A 25028-nucleotide genomic window follows, 5' to 3' on the forward strand; every position below is an offset into this window, starting at 1 on the left:
GGGACTATGACTGATTTAAATTTATTGTGCATCTTAAAATTTTTTTTGTGATAAGTACATGTTATTTTTCTTATTAGAGAAAGACAAATCCTCACTATCTATATTTTTTATGTATATAGACAAGGGTGAGTCCACGGCCTATCGTACTTACTGGTCTAAACCAGTGAGTTCTGTTTCTAAGCTCTTAGTTCTTTGAGTTGGGAGTTTTTCTTCTGTTAGTTTCATCCTCCTTCAGTTCATTTTCCATAATCTTTCTTTCACAGTAATTTCACCTTTGTTCAAAACACTTTCATGACTACCATGAACACTATTTATGGATTAAGACCAACCATTTTAAAGCACACATAATCTTCCTTGTTACGGTTCCTCTTCATTTTCCCAACCTGTACTGTGCACCTAGGCTTTAGCAGACTGTTTTAGGTTTTTTTTTTTTTTTTTAATATGCCATATGGTTTCATGTATCTGTGCTATTGCTCATGCTGTCCCTTCTGCTTTTTTCCCCTGCATCTATTTGGTATACTCTTTGAATCCTTCAAGATAATATGGTTCAACGTAATCACATATTTAAATTTTACTGAACATGCACAAGGGAGTTGATCTTTTCCTTTCTTCCTTCCTTCCTTCCTTCCTTCCTTCCTTCTTTCTTCCTTTCTCTCTCCCTTTCTCTCTCTCTTCCTTTCTCTCTCCCTTTCTCTCTCTCTTCCTTTCTCTCTCCCTTTCTCTCTCTTTCTTTCTTTCTTTCTCTTTCTCCATTGTATTTGGACACACTACCATACATTACTTATTTTATTAAATATATACACTAGATTGAGACTGTTTTTTCAGTTTTCTATCACCAGGAGCTGTGAAACAGTTTGGCTTCAGAGAATGTTTATACATGAATACATTAAGTAAGGCAGAAGAAGATGGAGTTTAAACTTTGTTCCTTAAAAACAAAAAAATCCTCAACCCCCCCCCAACTTAATTCTAGCACTCATCCTACATCATGAAGTTTACAATCTCTGTGCCATTCTATGTCATCTTTTCCATTGTGAAAAGTGCTAGGAAAAAACCTTTATTTCTTGGCCTCCTTTGCAAGGATATCAAAGGATAATACTGCAGAGCTTCCTAATCTACATAAACACATGACTTAAGTGAGAGCTTCCTCCAGCCAATGAGACCCTTTGACTGCCTGATTAAACATGGGATTGAGGGCTAAGTGAATCAATTTCAACTCAGGTTGAAACACAAATATTCACGTTTTGAGAATTTTATATGTAACAATTAAACAACTAAAAAAATCTTGACTTAGGAATGTGTACTCATTAAAGTCACTGTTTACCATTATTTCATATACTTTTTACAAATTGAAAAATTAAGAGGGATAGAAGTAGGCTAATTTGCTCCAGTTGTGTTTTAGTTGATATTACTGATTGCTTTAAAATTTGGAACAAAGAACAATGCAATGGTAAGAATGTAATACACCATTAACTCAAAAAAAAAAGAAAAACACAGTGTAGAAAGGTTTGTTCTATATTTGTGGAGAAAACTTATTCTGATGTCCTTTTTACTCTATGTGATTTCCATTGTCTTTTCCAAGCAGAAAGTCGCAAGTCTTCAGTTTCTTTGGGAATTCAAAATGTCTTTTAAGGCAAATTAGGCATTACATCTCACACAAGCAAAATCCTTTGATCCTTAGCATTATTAGAAAGTTGCTACTCTTTAGGGCAAGTGATATTCCTGAGGTTGTCCACTGCTTCTAGATCATTCTATTCAGCTGCATAAGCAATTCCTTTGACAGATGACTGGTTTTCCACAACACTAGCATTATTTCAGCAGGAGAAGGTAGTGTTTGATGTGTTGCAATTTGTATTACATGTCCATGGAACATCTCTGGACATTACCTCAGTAGGAGGGCTTAAGAGAAGGAGGAGCTATGGCTGAAGACATTTAATGACAGAATGAATGGAATTTCAAAGATCACTGTGCAGTCAGCCTTAAACACCAGATTGCACACCCCCAGCTTTCTTCACATTAATTTAAAAATCTTATAGCAAAATTCTCATAAAGTATATGCAATTTCATTTATTTTTAGTCACAAATCAACGTCTTCAAAATGATGAGGATTTTGACAGCTTGCAAAGTGGTGAAGACCCTGAAGACAGGTTTTGGCTTAAACAATGTGACTGCACACCATCCATGGAAATTTTCAAGACCTGGCATCAGGCTCCTTTCTGTCAAGGTATTATTTCCGTATTCATTGTTTCCGATAAGATTGTATGGGGTGTAGTTTATCATGAAGCAAAGGTGTCACTTACAAAGGAAAAACATCGTTCTGAACTACTAACTTACTAATTTTCACCCAACATAAAGAAGGATCACAATTCCTGTGAATATGTAAAAAAGTAAGTGTTCTGTTTAGAAAACAAATTTTTCAGAAGGCTATCAGGGCTCTGCTTGTGCCCAGACACTATTGCTCACACTTTGGGTTCAAGCATGGAGTTGTTTATATGTACATGAGCCACATGGCTGTAGGTAGTGTGTTTAACCCCTATTCTGTGTTGGCTCACTGTAAAGTTTTCTGGGAAAAAATGTTGAGAGGAAAATATCTACATAATTTTGATATTTACAGATCATCATGTAGACACTTCCTTTGCTTTTTCCTTTTCCCTCTTAGCTCTTCTTTTAGAAGGACAAGTTTATTATATTTATTTTGCAGATTAAGACACTAAGGCAATTATCAGCTGATGAACCTGTCTCTCTGAGTGTATCTGTAACTGAGGAGCAGGTTCAGGAGGAGAACATTAAGTGCTCCTCCCCTGCCCCCACCAGTGAGTTATGAAATTCCTGTAGGAACTTCTGTTCCTTCCTATACCTTTATGAAGACATTTATTCCCAGAGAAATCTGAAATTACTACAAGGGAACTTTGCTAATGAAAATAATCTTTAGTGAATATAAAATTTAAGTAATCATAGTAGCTTTAAATATATTGCTTCTATAGTAGTAAGAGCTGTAAAAGTGAAGTAGGAAAAAAAACCCAAACAAACTCTAGCTGTTGATGTAAACATAGGTTGTAATAGTTTTGGGTGTACTGCTTATACTTTGTGTGCTCAGTGGGTTGGCTAAAAATCCTACAAATACTTCCCCAGCTTCTATTGCTTAGATTGCGCAAGGAAGGATTCAGTATGATTTTAGCCCAAATGATATCTGCAGGGCTAAGCAACGCCCGTAGATTCTCGTGACCTCCACTGACTGGAGTGGGAAAGAAATAGGGGTGAAAAAAAGCAGAAGGAAGGGGGAGACAGAAAGAGAAAGGAGGTCTGAAGGAGTAGGTATGGTGGGGAGAGAGAGAGAAAGAAAAAGAGATCTCAAGATCTCAAGAGAAAGTATAAGAAACTACCATTCTAAATTAAGAAACCCAGGAACAGCCATTTTCTTGGGTTCAGTTTAATTGTAACAAGAGAGCCAGAAAGGAGATATGTTCTAAACCATCATCAAAGATAGAGTGACTACATATAAGCTATGAGAGTGAATATTTGGTTTCAGTTTAGTGTTACTAATATCTCAAGGGTACTCCTATATCACTTCAGAGAGAATAAATAGTGATGAATTGTATTGCCTAAAGTTAGACATGTCTTTTAAGACTTTGAAGTTGTGTCCCTTGGAATATCTTTTTCTTCTCACAAAAATAGGTAGATAGAGTTAGGTGTATCTCCATCAGACATCAGAAACAAAGAAATTGAGTAACTACTTAAAATGGCATAGATGTGACTGATACTAGAAGCCAATTCTCCACTATCATAATAAGCACTCTATACAACCACAACTACAACAAAATGGTTTAATTATGTGGATGGTCCACTGTGAAAGTAGTTCTAGTTCATGGTGGCAGATCTGTTTTAAGGGTCTGCCAAAGTTCACAGCTAAGAATGACAAGTTTGTAGGAGGAATAAGCCATCATTTCACAGTGTAAAAGCCATTACTCATACTCAATCATTTCTGGCCAAAGTTTTGGAGGAATGCCAGGCATGAAAAATAGAAGTTCTTGAACTTCACAGTAGTGAATTAAAATTCTGTACAGCAATCCAAGGGAACTTATTTTGAAACAGTCCTCTACCAACTTTTCTTCATGCCTTCACTTTTAAAACTCAATTCTGTTAGAAAGATATATTTAAACTTACTCTTTTTATATGAGTATCCCATTTTAAAGATAGTTAAAATCATTAGGATATAGTTATATATGGTCAGTGAAGGGCAATGAGACTAGTCACTAAAGGTTAATAACATTATAGCCAGTTATAGATAGTAAATGGATTGTGGAAGATACCCTGGGATCAGATATATAAGCACTGCAGTATAAGCGGGTTGCCTTTTCAATGTCTTTGGAGGTCACTTTCGGACAAGGAGAGTGGGTTTGACGACAGCAGTGACGCACTTGTACTTTTATGTGGTCCTTCCTCATGCGTTTGTTTGTAGCTAATATTTATAGAGTGTATCTTGTTAATAGGCACAGTTATATTTCACTTATAAGGAAGAAGAAAGAATTTCAAGGTACTCTACATTTTAAAGGAATTTGATATCAAGGGTATAAATGATCAACCACCATAAAATATGAAATCTCTAGAGACAGTAATCTTTTTCTATTAGTATCTAAAATTTTCAGTGCTCATTATTACATTCAGCCAGTTGTACCTTGCAGTGGAAAACACACTGGATAGGAATAAAAAGACTTGGATTCTAACGTTTCTTATGCATTTTTCAATGCTCTGAACTTAGTCAAGTCACATATTCTCTCTGAACCCAAATTTTGTCATCCGTAGTGTGGAAACAATTCTTGATTTACTCCAAGAATTGTGTGACCATCACACATGATCAGTGCTTAAAAATCTATAAAATACTTTAAAAGTAAAAACTGTTCAGCAAGGTAGCAGGGTACAAGATTTAAGATACAGAAATTGATTGCATTTCTTTACAATAACAATGAAATATCAGAAAGGAAATGTAAACAAAAAATTCCTTTTAAAATCACATCAAAAAAAAAAATACTTAGGAACAAACCTCACCAAGGAGGTGAAAGACCTGTATGCTGAGAACTACAAAACATTAATAATGGAAATTGAGTCATCCCTCAAAGAAGTGGAAAGATATCCCCATGCTCTTGAATTGGAAGAATTAATATTTTAAAATGGCCATACTACCTAAAGCAATTTACAGATATAATGCAATATGTATCAAAATACCCATGACATTTTTCACAGAACTAGAACAGATAATCCTAAAATTTATATGGCATCATAAAAAACCCAGAAATGCTAAAGCAATCCTGAGGAAAAAGAACAAAGCAGGAGGCATAAACCTCTCAGAGTTCAGACAATACTACAAAGCTACAGTAATCAAAACAATGTGATATTGGCACAGAAACAGACATATGGATCAGTGGAACAGAAGAGAGAGCCCAGAAATAAACCCACACACCTATGGACAACTAATCTTCGAGAAAGGAGGCAAGAATATACAATGGAGAAAAGACAGTCTCTTCAGCAAGTGGTGCTGGGAAAGTTGGACAGCCACACGTAAATCAATGAAGCTAGAACACACCCTCACAGCATACACAAAAATAAACTCAAAATGGCTTAAAGACTTAATACAAGACAAGACACCATAAAACTTCTAGAAGAGAACATAAGCAAAACATTCTCTGACATAATCATACCAAAGTTTTCTTAGGTCAGTCTCCCAAGGCAATAGAAATAAAAACAAAAATAAACAAATGGGACCTAATCAGTTTTATAAGCTTTTGCACAGCAAAGGAAACCATAAACAAAATGAAAAGACAGCCTATGGACTGGGAGAAAATATATGCAAATGATGCAGCTGACAAGGGCTTGATTTCCAAAAAGTAAAAACTTGATACTTAAAAAACATTCTATTCTATACATTTTAGTAGAAGGACTTAATAGAAAGTTAGATCAGAGTTTCTTCATGTTTCTGTGGGCTACAAATTATTACAATGACAAGATATCTGATAAAAATTCTCAAATAGCTTTGATGATTTTTTCACCTTTGCCTTAATAGCAAACCTATCTCTAGGAAGATATTGCTTATAATGAATTAGACTCAAGGGCTATGAAGCAGATTTTTTTTTTTCACTATGTTGAATTCAATTCCAAAAGTTAGGATGTACATCTTAATATCCTGTTTATTTATTTATTTAACAAATAGACATGAAACTTGTACCCTGGGAGTATACAGGGAGAATAATAAGTTGAAATAAATAGATAATAAGTGGATAGTCTCTGACTGCAGGAAACTTACAAATTAAAAAATTCTGAGTTCACAAGTCTTAGAAAGTCACTAAGACTAAATAGTTTTATTTTTACTTGCAAATGAATTTGGGAATGAAAGGTATTAAGTTGAAAAGGTTAAGTTCCTTATGAATAGAAAAGGATTCAATAAGTACTGCTTCTAACATTAATCCACTCATTTATAAAAATGGTAACCTGTGTTACAATTAAGCCAGGAACCTAACAGTCCAAGTGTCCTTCACTCTGGTACTTCAGATATGAATGAACCCCCAGAATCACTATTCCTTTTGAAACGTTTTCATTTTGTAAGATATTATATTCTGATTGTAACGTAGAAATAGCTATTTAGCTCAACCTTTGAGGAGCTGTTGTCATTTGATTAGAAATTGGCAACTACAAAAACTCCTATGATTAGAATCATTTAATTATATTGTAGTAGCTTTAAAGACATTCATGGGAAATAGAATTCATTATTATATAGGAACCTCTTATAATGGGGGTGGGGTAGGGGTAAATTTATTATGCATTTTCAAGACTAATTATTGTATTAGACTTTTACCACATATAGATACATTTATTTATTCATTTATTGGCTGCATTGGGTCTTTGTTGCTGTTCGTGGTCTTTCTCTAGTTGCGGTGAGCAGGGGCTACTCTTTGTTGCGGTGTGCGGGCTTCTCATTGCAGAGGCTTCTCTTTGTTGCGTCGCACAGGCTCTAGGCACGTGGGTTCAGTAGTTGTGACTCGCAGGCTCTAGAGCGCAGGCTCAGTAGTTGTGGCGCACGGGCTTAGCTGCTCTGTGGCATGTGGGATCTTCCCAGACTAGGGCTTGAACCTGTGTCCCCTGCACTGACAGGCAGATTCTTAACTACTGTGCCACCAGGGAAGTCCCTAGATACATTTTAAGGATGGATTTTATCCATGATAATCCAAATTTTTGAAATAATAAATTGTGTTCCAATCCCAAATGAGGTGTTGTAGAATTAGTTCAGATGATTTAGCAACTACATATTTTTGGTGGACAATATTTCATTAATTGGGAGGGGGCCTCTCTTTTGAACATTTTTGTTTTATGTACTCTACCATTCATAACCTCCCTTTCTAAGGTATAGACTCGTTTGTCATCAACAGTGTCTTGACATGTTGAGCTTCTTGCCATAAAACCCTTGAAAAAGCTATAGTCGGACAGGACCTAGACTGAGGTAGGCGAGTGGGACATCTATTGTACAACATTGAAGGAGGCTCTCACTACCAGGCCCACGATGTGCCTCCTTTGATGTTGTGCCTTGAGCACCTCACTTGCCTCACCCTGGTCCCAGCCCTGGGTCGGAAGCTAAGAATTCTGGCTGGGGAAATGCCAAAAGAACTGGCACTAGTCTTGGCCTCAGGCAACCCTCTCCTGTTGATGGCACCTTGAGTTTCTATTTGACCATGTGTGGCCAGACTTACTGATAGTTTAAATGCAAATTTAGATCCTACTGCTGTGGAAATAAAGAACATTCCTCCGCTTTCACGTCTTCATTAGACTTTCTTCATATGTCTGACTAGTACCAAAGGTTGGAGGGTGTAGTAGAGAGTTTCCAATATCTCTTGGGCAATGGTCATACCAGAGCTCACTTCAAGGCTTCTGGAATTTGCTATGCAAGACTGAATGTCCTTGATGTGACCAGTATTTCCTAGGGTCTTTCCAGTGACTGAAGGTTGAAGAAAGCTACATGGGCCAAGGTCAGGCCTGGTGTTGGACTGCTCAGCCCTAGCAATCCCTATCTTACACTTGATTTCCTTCATCTGGTCTAAATGAGTTCAACTCATGAAAATATTTTCAAGGCTCCTCTCTTCTTTTTTTTTTCAACTTAATAAATGCCATATATTGATCTTTTAAATTTCACAGGGAGGTTATTGGCTAATGTGAGGTTCTTATAAATGAATCAATAGAGTTGCTGTATCACTAAGAATTTTACTGAATAAATTTCTTCTATGATGTAGAACTAAACATAAGATCCATAATAATTTATAACCAAAAAGTAAACATTAGCTAACAATATTGAAGATTCCTCCCAGATTCAGAACGATTTACCACATGACAGATGCCCATTAAGTGCTTGTTAGTAAACCTATACTTTATACATGTATTTTGTGGTGGAATTTTTCTGAATGTTTTATTTATAATAAGAAACATAACTAGAATAAAAATTACGTATGAATCTGACTCATTTGTTTATAAATGTTCAGAACATAGAGGTATTCAAGTAAATTAACCTTGTAATTTTTTCCCCCAACATTGGTTTATGTTTAACCAAAGGCAGATGACTTAATATTAACTTAGGATGTTGTAAGGCTATTAACTTAAGATGTTGTAAGGCTTAATTGATTACTGCTGTTACAGTACTTTGAAATCCTGAAGTGTTAGGCATTGTAACTGCAGAGAAGTCTCATTAAATATTCTAGACATAGCAAATTGTGCTGTAATACTGAATCTTAAGTATCCATATTTTGAAAGTATTAACTCTAAGAATGAAAAATAAGATTTCATTTACCAATAAAGAACACTTCAAGATTTTAACTTTTTACCATATTATCTGTGCAATAATAAACTAAAATTCTGGCTGTAAGCTTCCTACCTTCCAAAGGTTGGTTCAGATTTATTTTATTTCTTAAGAGGATGAGTACTGATGTCAACTAAGAGCTGAGAAACCTCAGGTGCGCCAGAAATCAAATATTTTATATAGCTTTAGGCCTGGGTGAAAATGGAGATAAACACACGGGGCTTCTATCTTTTCTGATATGCAAATAATTTACATAGACAAATGATTTAACAGCAATACAGTCAGATTCCCAGAGTAAATAATTTTCATTTCCATTACTAACTTAAGGGGATTATTGTAGCTATAATGTTTTATTCAAATCTTTTATGGAACTTATTGCTAAATTAGCTTGAAGCTTTACATTCAGAACATTTTGCTGGTGAATTCTCACACTCAGGGGAAGAAACAATGTTGTTCTTCCCATTTCATAGATGTGTAAGTGCTGTAGTTAATACAAGGACACATGGATGTCTGTTTCTGCACACAAAGTGAATATACATGTAGCAACTCTGGGTAGAATTTTAATTAGGCCTCAAACATCATATGGGTCTTTTTAATTTGGCATTTTGTTAGTGTGCTTACATGTATATCTGAAACCATATTTGTTGTTTAACCTGGCTTCAGAATGATCTAGACAATTTCTCCTGCTGAATTTTATTTCTTACTCAAGAGCCCATTTATGCACTGTACTTTATCTCAATACAAAATAAATCATATTTTTCTTTTTTTTCCTTTCCTTTTTTCCTTTTTTTGATTCCATTTTGAGAACAGGTTGTTTTAATCAAAGAATCAGCGAGGATTCCTGCTTTATATGGACGTTAGTAATTCTATAAATATGATATTTTAGGGCAGTGCTGTTTTGTTGACATATTTCTTCCACTTCAACCAAAAATTGTCATGTGTTTGTAACAAAACATGCTGTTTTTCAATTTTCAATTTATTTCTTTCTCATATAGTCCTGTAAACTCCACATATACAAAAGTCTAATATCGTAGGTTACCTGGTGTGGGCTACTCCAGGAAGGGCAAGGCAGCTCTCTGCAACTGAGGTAGATCCTGAAGGAATTGACAGCTGGTGACCATCCACTGACCTCACTCCTTGCAGCAGGATGGCAGGTCCTTCCTGGAAGGGGACTGAGAAGAGCATCTCCATGTTTACAGCATCTTTGGTCCTAACAGTCTTGAGAGCTTGAGAATTCAAGGGCCTGGAATCAGAGTGAAGAGTTCTTAAAACCTGCTAGTTCTCTTCAGATTATAGGATGTAATTAATGACTTGACATTTTCCCTCTGATGATTTACAGATTTATAGATAAGTCATTCTTGGTTGACCTGGGCATGTTGCAGCTTATCTGTGGCAGATTTGAATTAAAATTCTTATAAATAAATTTAAGTACAGTCTATGACTGAATTGCTTTTTATCCCCATTTTTAAAAAATTAGAAAGCAGAAATAGAAGTAAGCTTAGAAAAAGAAAAAGAGGGGTAATATGTAAGTCAGTTTAGGCTGAAATTTTCTACATGATGGTTCCATGGGAAGGACTACCGTAGAGTGATGGAGGGTTGTGGATTCCAAGTCACACTGATTGGGTTTAGAAACCACTACTCCTGCATTTACCAGTGAAATGATCTTGACTACTCTAAGCCTCAGTTAGCTCAACTGTAAAATGGAAAGCTTAATTTAATCTACCTCAGTGGGGGACGGGGGAGGGTTAGAGAAAATCCATCAATAGCTTGAGAGACAGTGCCTAGTACATTTATGTTAACTATTATTAATGATGTCTTAAGGAAGGGATCAGGGTGGGGTTTTCAGTGAGGGCAAAGTGCTCCCAAAACATATTTTTCCAACATAACTTCATGGTTTTATTTGAAGTAAGATACCTTTCTCAGAACAGTAGAAATTTCTCATTCAAATATATATACACAATTTATTTGTGCAACTGCATATAGACTTTAATAAGCATTGGTCACTATGTATACAATCTGGTTAATGTCTTAATAGGGTCTCATTAAAGCAATGCCAAAGCAATGCCAAATGCCAAAGGGTAGAAATAGGACAGTGATAGGCCAATCTACTTCTGTAAGGCATGCTTAAGAAATGTTAATGCTTTACTTTTTTCAAATATAAGGATTATTCCAGAATTAAAAAATAAAACAAAACAAAATGGGATGTGCTTTAACACATGAACTCAAACTAGAGAAAAGTTGAAGTATACATGTTGTCCTAGTTACTCTCCTCAAAATTAATTATACAAATATTTATTGAGTGTCAAGTATGCATCAGTACCATATGTAAACCTCAGTAACAATAACAATAGAAATATAGCAGCCTCAGGTTTTTTTTAGTGGGGGATAAAGATGGACTAATTATCAGTTGTAAACTATTTGGGAATTTGGCATAGAGATGGAATATTATGAGACTGCATCAGTCAAGGAAAACAAACAAATTTGCTACTGACATACAGTAAAATTGGCAAGCACTTTAGATAAAAAGTAAAGAGAGGAAAGAGAATAATTGGGTTATGTATGCTGAATTCAATTTTCTTTCTTTTCCCCAGTGATGGAAGATTAAATTTCTGTTAACATAAGATAATAAAATTTTATTTTATTGTGGTAAGAGCACTTAAGATGAGATCCACCCTCTTAACAAACTTTTAAGTGTACGATACATACAGTCTAACTATAGGTACAATGCTGTACAGCAAATCACTAGAACTTATTCATGTTGAGAACAATTGAGATTTTATGTCCATTGGTTAGCAACTCCCCATTACCTCCTTCCCCTACCCCCTGACAACTATAATTCTTCCCTCTGATTCTATGAGTTTGACCATTTTAGATACGTCAGATTAGTGAAGTCATGCAGTATTTGTCCTTCTGTGATTGGCTTATTTCACTTAGCATAATACCCTCAAGGGCCATTCATGTTGTCATATATGGCAGAATTTCCTTCCTTTTTTAAGACTGAGTAATATTCCATTGTGTGTATGTGCCACATTTTCTTTATCCATTCATCCATTGATAGACATTTAGATTGTTTCACTATCTTGGCTATTGTGAAGAGTGCTGCGATGAACATTGGAGTGCTGATATCTCTTTGAGATCCTGATTTCAATTCTTTGGATAAATATCCAGAAGTAGGGTTGCTGGATCAAATAGTTCCAGTTTTAATTTTTTTGAGGAATTTACATACTGTTTTCCACAGTGGCTGTACCATTTTGTATTTCCATCAACAGTGGAATTATTTTTAATTAGAGTAGGAATTATTTAAGTAACTGTATTACCTAGCCTATAGGCCCAGATATGATTTGAAAGTTTCACTCCCAAGAAATGTTAGGAAAAGATGTCAAAGGGAGAGAGACTGTAACTCTAATATCTTACTATTAGAATTAATATCTGTGGGTTCGAAAGATTTGTAAGACTAACCACTACTAGAAAAATATTGAATTAGAAATCTATGTTTTAGAAAAGAGTTCAACCAAACATAAAACAATTAAGTTTAATTTTAAATGGGGTTACAAATAAATATTATATCAAGTATGAAATGAAAAAAATAAATGTTTAATATTTTAAGTATGAAAAGTAATAATGGGGAAGATGCATGTAGGGTAAGAGAGTATATACTTTTACTGTTTTCTGTTGTAATTTTCCCTCTTTCACTGAGTTCGTTATTTAATCATTTAGCTGTATTCTGCTAAATAGTTAGTAGATTATCTAACTAAAGTAATTTTACTAAGGTGTGAATAAAGCTTAATTATTATATAATGGCTTTATAAAAAGGAATTGCTGTACCCACTTACATCCCTACTTGGCGGACTATGGAAGAGAAAATACTATTAAAGTGGGTTTTCTTTATTCCCTTAACTAGTTTCCCAGGAAATAAATCACATAGAATTAAATACAGCTATAAATTGCCCATTGCTTCTCATGTTTGTGAGCAAAGCCTAAGAGGAATAGTTAAAATACGACTGGAGTAAAGCAGGAGTGCAATTTGCAAGCCAGTTATGTCTCAGAGAAACAAAAGTAGAATTATGCTGCACCTTTGCCACCTGATAGCCATTCATTCATTCATTCATTCATCCATTCATCCATTCATTCAACCAATCAGTATTTGCTAGGTATCTACTACAGGTAGGATTCTAAGAGTGATAATTAATCACACTTCCTTCTCAGCCTCTAAATTTAGAATCAACTGAGAAACAAGACATAGAATTCAGAGAGATAGAGATCTGAATATCAGCTTGATTACTGTTAAAGCTATTTGGAAAACAGGATCTAGATCTGTAACCAAATGGACTTCTTAGAAATCCCCATTCCCTGAGTCAAATGTATTTGCTCACAACTGCAAATCTCCCACCTTGATGTGCACCTGAAAACAGGCTTCTTTGAAAAGATTGTTGAGAAGAGTTGAGCCAGTCTTGCTCAGTTCTATTTCCCAAAGTCACCAATCATACCTGTTACTCTCCCTTGTGGACCCGGGGTTAAATGATCTTTCCAAAATCCCTGAAAGTTAACTTCATGGGCCAAAGTATGAATTCAGAGAGATGCAAAGTGGTTTCCCCAATCACCCACTAAGTGCCAGATGCTGTGTTATGTACTAGTGATACTGTGTTGGACAGAGAAGGCAGGGTCTCTCTCCTTGATGTTGTCTGGTGTTGACTATAATCTTATTGGAGAAGTTAGTCAAATACTTGGGTATACGGCAGTAAATTCTAAGAGCCAATTTTACTTAACCTTAAATTTAGAAGTGACAAATCCTTCAATGCCTGTTTAGTTAGTGTACAAAGATGATCAGCTTGAGTTCCTAGCAAGAGGTACAATTTGGATATGTGGAAAGAAGAGAGGGCAGGAATGAGGGTAAGGACCTGGTTATATCTGCGTCATTATGCCTAGTGGTCTTCAAGGTTTGTTTTTCTGACAAAGCCTCCAAAGACATCTGCAGAGCTGACCTTTAATATACAACAGTTGATCAAGAGTATAAAACCAAAAACCCAAACTAAGCAAACAAACAAACCCAAAATGAGTGAAATCCATATTTCAACAGGCAGGGTATGGGAGGGAAAGAGAAACCCAGATGGTGAAAGGTGGAAGAGATTATCAAAATTGCTGTCTCCAGCCCAACCTCATTCATACCCCCTTTTCTTCCTTTACACAGAGCACGATTTCAAACAGTTCCTAATGGATAGGGCTACATATAGATTGGAATAATGGGGCCAGGGTAGAGAAAGTGATTGCCATAGTGTATGAATATTTTTTTCCCCTAAAGCATCTGCTCTTCTCAGTGCTTTTCTCCAGAAGTCTGCCCTCTTTATACTTAAAATAATTCCTCCCTGGTTGGATAGAAAATTATACTCTACTCTTATGTGGAAATGTCTTTCTAAACTGGTTTGCAATTTAGATTATGAATATATAAGCAAATTTGGGCAATAGTTATTTAGGGAATAGTGAGATATATATACATATATATAATGGGTAGTTATTTTATCTTTCAAAATCTATGATCTAAGCATTTGCCAAACCCAATGTGCTTGATCTTACTGAAATGAGATTTCCAGATAGAAGCTTAATGTTTCCGCTGCCCCTTGTGGTAAGGTTTCCCTTATTATCTTTAGTGGACTATGTATATTTGGGTTGATAAATAACATTGAGTGAAGGATTTATTTACATTTGATTAATGAAAGCAGTTTAAATATCTCTTAACTTCTAAGTTGAAGACTAGTACAGATGGAACTCGAAACCTCTTTGTTATATTTCAGCATTTTGTGTCTATTTGGTTGAGTCAATATGAATAAAAGGTAGCAACATCAACAACATCTAACTAGTCCTTTGACTCTGAGGCACTTAGATCTAAAATTAGGTAATGAGCTAAAAGTTAAATTTTTCTAATTGGCTGTGATCTTGAGAGTTGAAGAATATTCTTACAACTTCATATGCACTTAAATAGTGATGAAGAATTAGACTATAATGAAAATGAGTACCCAGTTAAAATTAAGCCACTAAGTGGATCCTGTCACACATGGAATTGAATTTACATGAAGGTTTTACTGAGAAAAGTTATTGGAATATTAGTAAGAGACCCAGAGGGGAAAAAGTGAAATGAAGAGCTGTAAGGACATATTAAAAGAATTGAGACTGCTTATTCCAGATCAGGAAAAAAGTAGAACAAAGAAAAAAAACCCAAAGTAGTCTTCTGCCAATAAGGCTTGTATACATATTCATATTTTGGAAAGAGAAAAGTTGTTCTCCGTGTCTAGTGAGAGCAAACCGAACAAAATCCTTCTCAATTCCACTAAGAGGGAGTCAGATTAAACTCACCTTAGAATTTATTGCTTGCTTGTATTGCCCTGTAGTGATCGACCTAGAGAGAGGCAGCAGCTGGTTAGACTCAAATTTCAAATTGAACTGGGTGAATAATAGTCCATGCTTATTCAACTAATTTTGGCGATTAAAAAGTTAATAGCTTTCACTGTTCAAAATAACTTTTGATCTCTTTGAATTTGACTTAGACCTGTCACTTGAATTTGCTATGGCAAAAATATGTGAGAATAATATGAGAAATGTAAAATGTTTTTTCTGCGAAATTCAATTGTATAAGCTATTCTAAAACTAAGTAGAAGAATACAGGATTTTCTTTCCATACTCCTATATTTTAGAATACACTGGGTAAGGAGAGCTTTCTCATTTTTTCCATATTTTCAAAGTGAAAAAGGGACTGAAACAGTTTGTTATGTTAATTCAAGCACTGTCATCCTCTTTCATGTGAAATCCCTAGGAAATTGATATGAACGATCCTTTTGTTTTGAATTACCATGATATTTGTTTTAACTATGCATGAGATGTATTTGAACACTCGCATGCAGCATACTCAATATGCATATCCTGGGCTAACCATCCACTAACCTTTCTCCCTCAATGTCGCTCACATCTCCTTCCCACCATAATATCTCCACATTGACTACACTTAAGGTATTGTAGAAAGGCACTGTTAAACAGTGAAAAGGCAACTCAAAACAGATACTTGCTATTTTAAAATTTATATCTAGAATAAGCTAAAAACCAAATGGATAATTATGTGTTTCAGTATTTTTAAAATAGTATTTTCTTTCTTTATTTTTTAAATTTTATTTATTTTTGGCTGCTTTGGGTCTTCCTTGCTGCGCGTGGGCTTTCTCCAGTTGTGGTGAGCGGGGGCTACTCTTCATTGTGGAGCACGCGCTCTAGTCGCGTGGGCTTCAGTAGTTGCGGCAGGTGGGCTCAGTTGTTGCGGCACACAGGCTTCAGTAGTTGTGGCAGTTGGGCTTCAGTAGCTGTGGCGCGCGGGCTCTAGAGCACAGGCTCAGTGATTGTGATGCACGGGCTTAGTTGCTTCACAGCATGTGAGACCTTCCCAGACCAGGGATCTAACCTGTGTCCCCTGCATTGGCAGGCGGCTTCTTAACCACTGCACCATGAGGGAAGTCCCAGTATTTTTCTTTAGATTGTCACTTAGTGATGCTTTATTCATCCAACAAAAATTAAATGACTACCTACTCTGTACCAGGCACTGATACTGGCCCTGGAGGCAGGCACATCAGTGAACAAAGCAAACCCAAATACTCTGCCCACATAAAGTTCACTTTCTAGTGGGACAAGACAGATGTTTTAAATAAGACACTGGATGATATGTTAGAAGGCAATAAGTGCTGTGAAGAAAGAGTAGACTAAGTAGATAGGGTGCTGAGGGGTATATTGTAATTTTATTTATTTATTTATTTCCACTATTTTTCAGATTCTATTCCTGTATAGTTCATTACAGAGTATTCAGCAGAGTTCCCTGTACTATACAGTAGTTTCTCATTAGTTATCTATTTTATATCTAGTATAATATATCTAGTATAATCTCCCAATTTATCCCTCCCCCCCTTTCTCGCCCTGGTAATCATAAGTTTGTTTTCTACATCTGTGACTCTATTTCTGTTTTGTAAATAGGTTCATTTGTATCATTTTTATTTTAGATTCCACTTATAAGTGATATCATATGATATTTGTCTTTGTCTGACTTACTTCATTCAGTATGACAATCTCTAGGTCCATCCATGTTGCTGTAAATGGCATTATTTCATTCTTTTTTTATGACTGAGTAATATTCCATTGTATATATGTACCACATCTTTATCCATTCCTGTTGATGGACATTTAGGAATATTGCAATTTTAAATAGGTCTTGCCAAGAAGATGGATGACATTTGAGTAAAGACTTGAAGGCATCTTTAAACTTTAGATTCAAAATTTGATGAGTTTCTCTCTTAAAATTTTAACTTTATTACTGAAATCATGAATGGGAAGGAAAGGGTGAATTATTTTTTTAAAGAGAAATCTCTGAAAGGAAAGGATATTTTATTTATCTTTGTGTTTCTAGGTGTTTCAAAGGTAATCTTCTTGAGGTTTCCTCTATTTTACCATCCAAGCACACAGCTGGCCCTTTTACTAAATTGAGGGTGGGAGGGGTGTGGGGGACTGGGGATATTTATCCATGTAGCTCCAAAGCCTAGTGTGAAACTTGGCACATGATGGGAGCTAAATGATGTTGTGACCTGAAGGTCTAAACTGTCTTATTGGCATATACATTTTTTGTTAAACACTTAGGGACCATGTCATGATAAAGGTCATTTATTTTGTAGAACTTACATTTATATAGCCTTTGGTTACTTTTCCTGACATTCTATAAGTGTACAGACTTCTCATTAAAGTTTCCTTTGCACTTTCAGCATTCAAACTACCAAAGTGCTCTGGCAGTAGGCACTTAAATGAACCCTTAAGGTTATAGTCTAATTCCTAGACTACGGTCCTCTTTCTACTAGGACTGAGGCTACTAAAATATCTTACGCTGGTGACAAGGTGATTTCTTTTAGACTCGTTGGAATGAAATAGCATTTGGGAACTTATTAGCTAGAAGAGGGGTTTCCAAATAATAGCTCTTTGTTCAGAGTTTCTCCATCAATTCATAGATAAGTCAATTGGCACCCATCATTTTAGACTCATTGGAGGCCAATGTAGTTAAGTGAAATATAAAGGGTACTATAGGCAGTAAACAGAAGCCTTGTAACAATATAATGTGCAGTGGAAAAAAGGATTGGAAAATCTATAAAAGCTGCCGAAAAGAACAAAAAATATTATTAAAGGAGCAAAAAAGACGTATTGAACTATTTCGGGCAACAGTAAGTGTGATTACTTTCGGGACTATTTCGGGCAACAGTAAATGTCTCCTCAAATATATCTTTAAAGGACAGAAAGCAAAGTAGAAAACTAGTCCCATGGAGAGAGGAAGAAAAATACCAAATAGAATTGTACGAATAGGCTAACAAGAGTCAGATTGCTTATGCTAATTTTTACCTTTCTTTAAAATAATTAGATGTTGTCAGATAGATCAGAGAATTTGAAATTCTTAGATGAGAATAAGATAGAGAAAAGCACAAGGAACAAAATAAACAGAGGTGATATTTTAGGCAGGTATGGCTCAGAGTAGGGTAGATAAATTGGTATATAGAAGACAATTGAAATTTGCAGTTCACACGCCAAGTTTTGCCAACTAAGTACAGTTATTTTAGGTTCTATCAAAGTTTAATATTATTTAAGAAAATGTTTCCTACCTTACCTCCATTTGGTGAAAGCGTGTAGGCTACACATGGCTTCCTCAAGAACAGAAAATAATACTTTCAGTAGAAAATATTTTTTGACAGTGAATTTCCATTACTTGGACCAAAGGTTTTCACCTAGTGAAACATGTCAGAGATACCTAAGAAATTTTCCCAATAAACTTACCCCTACTAAGAACCATCACCATAGACATTTGATTAGTTTATAATGTTCTTTGGAAATACACTGAACATAATCACACTTACTTCCTAAAATTAACAACCTCTGTCTTGAATTATAAGTAAAGAATGATTGACAAATTAAAATAAAATATAAAATAAGAAAATTGTGTTATTAGAAGAAATGACGTGCAAAGGTGACTTCCTGGATGCAGAGGCAGAATTCAGAACTTGTGTGTTAAGCCAGTCTCTGTCAGGGAAGTCTTGTCATCATGCATATTACATTAATTACTTATTGTGCTTTCCTCTGTGCTGAGTAATTCCAAAACCTTTTTTTTACTTTAGTGTCTGAGAAGGTAAACCATGACTATTTAAAGAGAAAGTGTCAAGCTTGAGATCTTGAACACTGGTTCCAAGACTGTAGATAAAACAAAACTTTACCTCAAAGATTATTTTATAAGCTGGGTGAAGGACAACATTCTTTTGGCTAACTCTGCCCATGGACACTCACATACACACTCACATACACAAACACATATAAAATGTGCCGGACAGTACTTTGTCCAACTTTCTTCAAAATATAAATTGAAATCCATGCATTGTACCTCCAATTAAAAATAAACTTACTGTTGAGAGGAGTACCATAAACATATCAATTTTAATAGGAAATACTAAAAGAGCTTTGTGTGTAAATATAAATTAATGTGTACGCACTACACATAAACAATACAGAGGCACATGGTCTGTTGGTTTAAAGATAAACACTACATTGAAAAGCAGTCATTCCAGTGTCAAGGGACTTGTGTACTTTACAAGTAAAAGAGGCATCGTATTTCTAAAGAGGAGGTTACTATAGAAAAATAATGAGGTTTTACCATTTTAACTCTCGAAAAGCTGAGTGCTTGTAAAGCTAGAGGAACATAGAGACAGAGGTCTAGAAATCATGTATTGCCTTCCTGCTGTATACTGAGATTGGTGTCTCTGTGTGTGTGTGTGTGTGTGTGTGTGTGTGTGTGCGTGTGTGTGGTAAGACTGGAGGTGGGTGATGGGATAGAAAAGGATTAGACGCTATGGGATCCAGAGCTAAAAAAGTAAGGAAAGGAAAGTAGTAAATTAGTATGTTTCTATCTTTAATGGCTGCACTTAACCCTCGCAGAGAGAACAGCACAATGATCTTCCTTACTTCAGCAATTTCAACTCATGGCCAGATTTGTTTCATTCATATCCCTATTCATTCCCCCTAACCTCTGATTATTTTGAAGCCAATCTCAGATATCATAGTAGTCTATGCTTAAGTATTTCAGTGTATATCTTTAAAAAATGAAAATTCTTAAAAATATAACCATAATGCCATCATCAATCTTAAAAATTACGCTGAATACAATAAAATATCAATTTATTTTCAAATTTCCTAAATTATTGCAGAGATGTTTTCCTTTATAGTTTATTTTTAATAAAATCAAAATGTTCTCCTTATTTTGTCCTGTAGAGTTTTTTACGGAGTCTAGATTTTGCACCCCAAAGTGTGGTTTAACACATTTCTCTCCCCCCTGAATTGTATGGAAATTGAGAAATAGACCCAAATTGTTTCAACAATAGGATTTAGAGTATTTTTGAAGAGTAGATGATGCCTGCTTCTGAGATAAGTTTCTCTAATTGTCCCTCTTCTTAGCCAAGAATTTTATAGAAGCTGGTTCAAAGATTAGTATGGTGAAGTAGTCAAATTCAGAATGCCTTGTAGTCTAAAGGGAGAACCAGACATGTATATAACTAACTCTACTAAAAAGCAAAATGCGATATATTTTCAGAAGTTCCACAGTGCTTGCTTTCGTATCAGTATTAGTAGAATGATAAAGTTTCCGTTTCTTTATGATCCTAAAGCTCAGGGAGGGGGCAGCCCCTGAGACAACTCCATCAAACACAAGAGCTCTATGGAACGCAATTTGATGTATAACTTTGAAGATTCCTTCTAGCTCTAAGCCTCAGAGTAATGAGTAAAATTCACAAAGTTTTTGCAAACTCATGAATTTCCCTTAAGCTATACTTGACAAAGCTAGGGAATATTAAGAGGGAAAAGACAGACACATAGCATTACAGCTAAACTGAAGTATTTCTGGATTGTCAATAACTCTACAAGTAGACTTAGGATAGACAATGTATCGACATGCTTCAGTTCCTCTTTCAAGCAAAACAAAATAAAACACCTGCCTGTGACAAGAGCCATACATTTGAAGAAAAGTGGTAACAGGAGAGTGACTCCAAATCTAGATAGTATGGTTTCATCAAATATACTGTGCATTTATTTAATACGTTTATGTAGTGTACCTTTGGAGTTTTTCAACTAGTTGTACTTTGTATTTTGTATTCTGCTATGATTCATGAATCTGTTTCTTTAGGCACAGACAGCGCACATTGTCCTGGAAGATGGAACTAAGATGAAAGGTTACTCCTTTGGCCATCCATCCTCTGTTGCTGGTGAAGTGGTTTTTAATACTGGCCTAGCAGGGTGAGTAATGCTTCTATTCCAAGGCTTTATTCTTCCTCTATATAGAGGAATAACTGGATGATCTTATTCATGGTGGGAAATTGAAATCACCACATCATCATCATAATACTACACATTGTCCTGAAGTTGCCCTGTGCTTGTACATAGCTTGCTCAAGCCAACCCTGAAAAGGGGCATAGACACAAACTCCTCCCTGTGGCTGTAAATGGAAGAGAATACAGACACTGGTGTTCCCATGCTAAAAAAGAACAAAATTAATTCTAGAAACTTAGGGTACAGAGACACAAGTTATGTGAGATTACCAAGTGGCTTCTGTAAGGCGGGGGGTCAGTATCAATCTGATTTAAGGTGAAAATCGAACAGGGAAAAGGATGGGTAGCACTCTCTAGTGCCATTCCATTAGTGAAGTTAAGAATCAACTTTGCACATCTAATATGAACTATTATAAAGAGCTAAGAAATTCCTTAGGTATTATAGTGCAAAATTATATAAAATACAATATATAATTTTGCACTCTAATAAGAAAGGTAAAATAACAGATACATTTATTTTCTTAAAGTAATACACAGGAGAGCAGGTTCATAGATCGGATATTTTCAAAATTTATCAACTGAGACTGAATTTAGTATTTAAGTTCTGCTAATAGGTGTAGAGCAACGAAGGTAAGAGTTGCTACAGAAATCATGTAGCTGTTCTTATCTAGCCAACAAATGTTCATCTGGGAACCAGGTGGCTGAAGTTCTGGTCTCAGTTCTAATGGTAACTGATTATGTGATATGGAGAAAATCACTTAACCTTTCTGAATCTTAGTTTCCACATGTAAAGTGTGAGGGGATTGAATTAGATAGTAATTTATGGCTAGGAATTTAAAAAATTATGTCTTAAAAAATTAGGTGGTTTCAAAAGGTTTCCATTAGAGATTCAATAGACTAAACTGTAAAATATTTGATGAATTCTTTAGGGAAATACAGTTAGCCTTTTAAAGACAAGGAGGCATTGGGTTAACTGGTATTGAAGATATTGATTGACCAAACTTCCATTATATTATTAATGTGCATTATCCTCTAAACTCTTAGCTCTCTGTTTGAAATACAGAATATTAGATGGTTTTTAAAATAGTTCCACTGGTGAGAACATTAACTTACAGTGTATGAAAACTGTTTGCAAAGTTTTGCTTCACCAGGCAATTATTTAAGCCTTTTGACAGCACTAATTACTAGCTGTGTTAATATACCTGCCAACAAACAACTGTTTAATATAGATCAGAATGATGGAGGGCACTCGAGTTTTCTTCTCTGTGATAGATTATGGGTAATAAATCTTGTCACATCACAAAAGTCAAACAGGACCTGATGGATTAATTTTCTTCCAACAGTGCAGTTCTCTAGGACAAGCTATATTTATTCATTTACTGGAGAGAGCATTGTAGGCATATGTTTAAAGGGAATGGCCAGTTCTTTCATGGCAAGAAAGAAGAAAAGAAGTAAAATTAAATTAAAGACTTTTTTTGATGTAGAAAAATGCATTCATTAATAAGACTAGTCCACACATCCTATTTTCCATTGAGAAATGCTGCTTTCATTCATGCGTGGCTCACTCAGTAAGGTGGTTGATAATTAAGGGAGTTATTTTGTTTTTCATCTTCAAGAAATGCATTTATATTATGTGTAAGCCTTGGTTAAAAAATTATTAGCTCCTGACAGGTGAGAGGGATCTGAGAAATTAGCTGATGGAGGTGTGGGTAAATATCACAGCATCTTAGTCACTTTAGAGGTTGCTGAGCTGAGAGACTAAGTATTCTGTTGACAAAGGGAGTTCTGGGAGGAGTTAGTCTGGATGAGGGTTGAAGAAATCGTGTTGACTACTGCCGGAGCTGAATTTTATTGCTTTCGAGGTTGTCAGTCTGTCCCCCTCAGCACCTAAATTCACTTTTAGTAGTAATCCACAAGAAAGATTAGGTTTAACTCTCTCTGTGGGAAGTGAAAATGTAAGAGGGTGGGAAAAAAATCTCATTGCAATGCATTCCAATGCATGGAATAGCTGTAGATAGATCCTGGTATTTATGGGAATAATGTTTCTTATTATTAAGAATAGAAATTTTATATATGATTTTATTTATATATAGAATAAAAACAAGAATACATGTATTCTTATTTTTTCCTTCCCACACTTTAAAATAAAGCTCTTCTGCATTTCTTCTTAATTCCACATCAGTACTTTAAAATAGTTATTTGGAATCTTTTAACTTAGAAGACAGAAATGCTTTGGGTCAATTTTTTGGGGATTGATTTTTTTCTGTAATAAAATAATAACTATCAAACATATACTATCAATGATAACTTGATAATAACTATCAAACATACACCTCTCTATATAACTAAAATATTTTAAAAATCAACCTTATTAAGTATTTCTTTCATAGAAAATAAATCAGAGTTTTAAATGTTCAGTGAATTTTAATAAACATATATACCCAGGCGACCATCATTGACGTAATCAGTATGCTCTTCAGTATCCTAAAAGATATTTTTAAAAAACTTTTCAATTTTTGACAGTTAATATTTTGGTGAAACTGTCAGCCCTCAGTAGTAAATATCAGTTTGGACTCACTCATGTCTGGTAGGCTAGGGGATTCTTCAGGATATCTGCAAACTTTAAATAGAGCAATATTTAAAAAATTAAGACCCTGTGAAGAATTTTTCAAGGAATTAAAAAATTTAAGAAATTGAGGGAATGAAAATTAAATGAGAATATGCCATATTACTTGAGTCTTTTCATATCAGTAATATCGTGGGATAAATTTCCATATTCTATCATAAAATTTCCCTAGGTTCGGCAAAATCTAGAGACGAGCTTGTAGGATTTTATTCTCATGTTCTCTAATTTTCAAGGGTTCAATCATTAAGATCATGTATGTGGAATATATTTTTTTGTTGGTAATTTCTTGGCATCTTTACCTAGGTACCCAGAAGCTCTTACTGACCCTGCTTACAAGGGACAGATTCTCACCATGGCCAATCCTATTGTTGGGAATGGTGGAGCCCCTGACACTACTGCACTGGATGAACTGGGACTTAGCAAATATTTGGAGTCCGATGGAATTAAGGTAGTACCAGTGATGACTATTTAAAAGGCATAGTTGATTTATTAAGAATCTAAGCTGGACAAAATTTCGGCCTCAATCCTATAGTACAAATCATTAAATTTATATTCTCAATCTTACTCCTAGGTATATGAGAATAATCTTTAACATGACATTATTCTGAGTTTCATTTCTCAGGGCACTCTGGATTTATTTTTAATGCCATGGATAAAACTGGCTTCATTTGGAAAAATGTTGTTATAAGTTCAGATAACAACTATGCTGCAAGAATTCGAGTTGAATCACCTTTTAAATGGATTTTAAGAATCAACTCTGTATCAATTATTTACCTTTTAAATCTTATCCTCTTTGGGAGATGAGTAAAAGATAACTTGTATGCCAGCCGAAAAGTAAACACAATTAAAATTTCCTATTCAAGACAAATTTGAATAATATCTTAGGGATGTGAACCATATAAACGATTCAAAAATTTACACTAAATTCACCACTCTATTTTTGAATGACTTGGACTGATCATTTAATTTAGTTCTATATCTCACCAGTTCCCCCAAATATTTAGTTTCTTTTAAATGTAAATTAAAAAATTGTTTTATTCTCTACGTACATTAAGCAAATAATTATTAATTAGATTGTCAATAAATGCCATAGTGGAAAAGTACAGGGTACTGAGAAGGGGGACCTAGTTTACTCTCAGGATTTGGCAAACCAAGTAAGACTGTTCCCCACATGGTAATTAAGGTAACAATTATTGTATTTTACGAG

The 25028-nt window shown here is 35.0% G+C and overlaps 1 protein-coding gene across 1 annotated transcript in view; it reads left to right on the forward strand.

Moving 5' to 3' along the window:
• Positions 1–2086: 2086 nt before the first annotated feature.
• The window catches only part of CPS1 (carbamoyl-phosphate synthase 1), a 142173-nt gene continuing 119231 nt past the window's right edge, over positions 2087–25028 (forward strand). Inside the window, exons 1-3 of the mRNA XM_061204619.1 lie at positions 2087–2221; positions 21054–21163; positions 24125–24269. Of these exons, the coding sequence (XP_061060602.1) occupies positions 2096–2221; positions 21054–21163; positions 24125–24269 (381 nt within the window). The 5' untranslated portion in view covers positions 2087–2095. The remainder of the gene's footprint in view (positions 2222–21053; positions 21164–24124; positions 24270–25028) is intronic.

This window comes from Eubalaena glacialis, chromosome 1, assembly GCF_028564815.1.
Source record: "Eubalaena glacialis isolate mEubGla1 chromosome 1, mEubGla1.1.hap2.+ XY, whole genome shotgun sequence".
NCBI lineage: Eukaryota > Metazoa > Chordata > Mammalia > Artiodactyla > Balaenidae > Eubalaena > Eubalaena glacialis.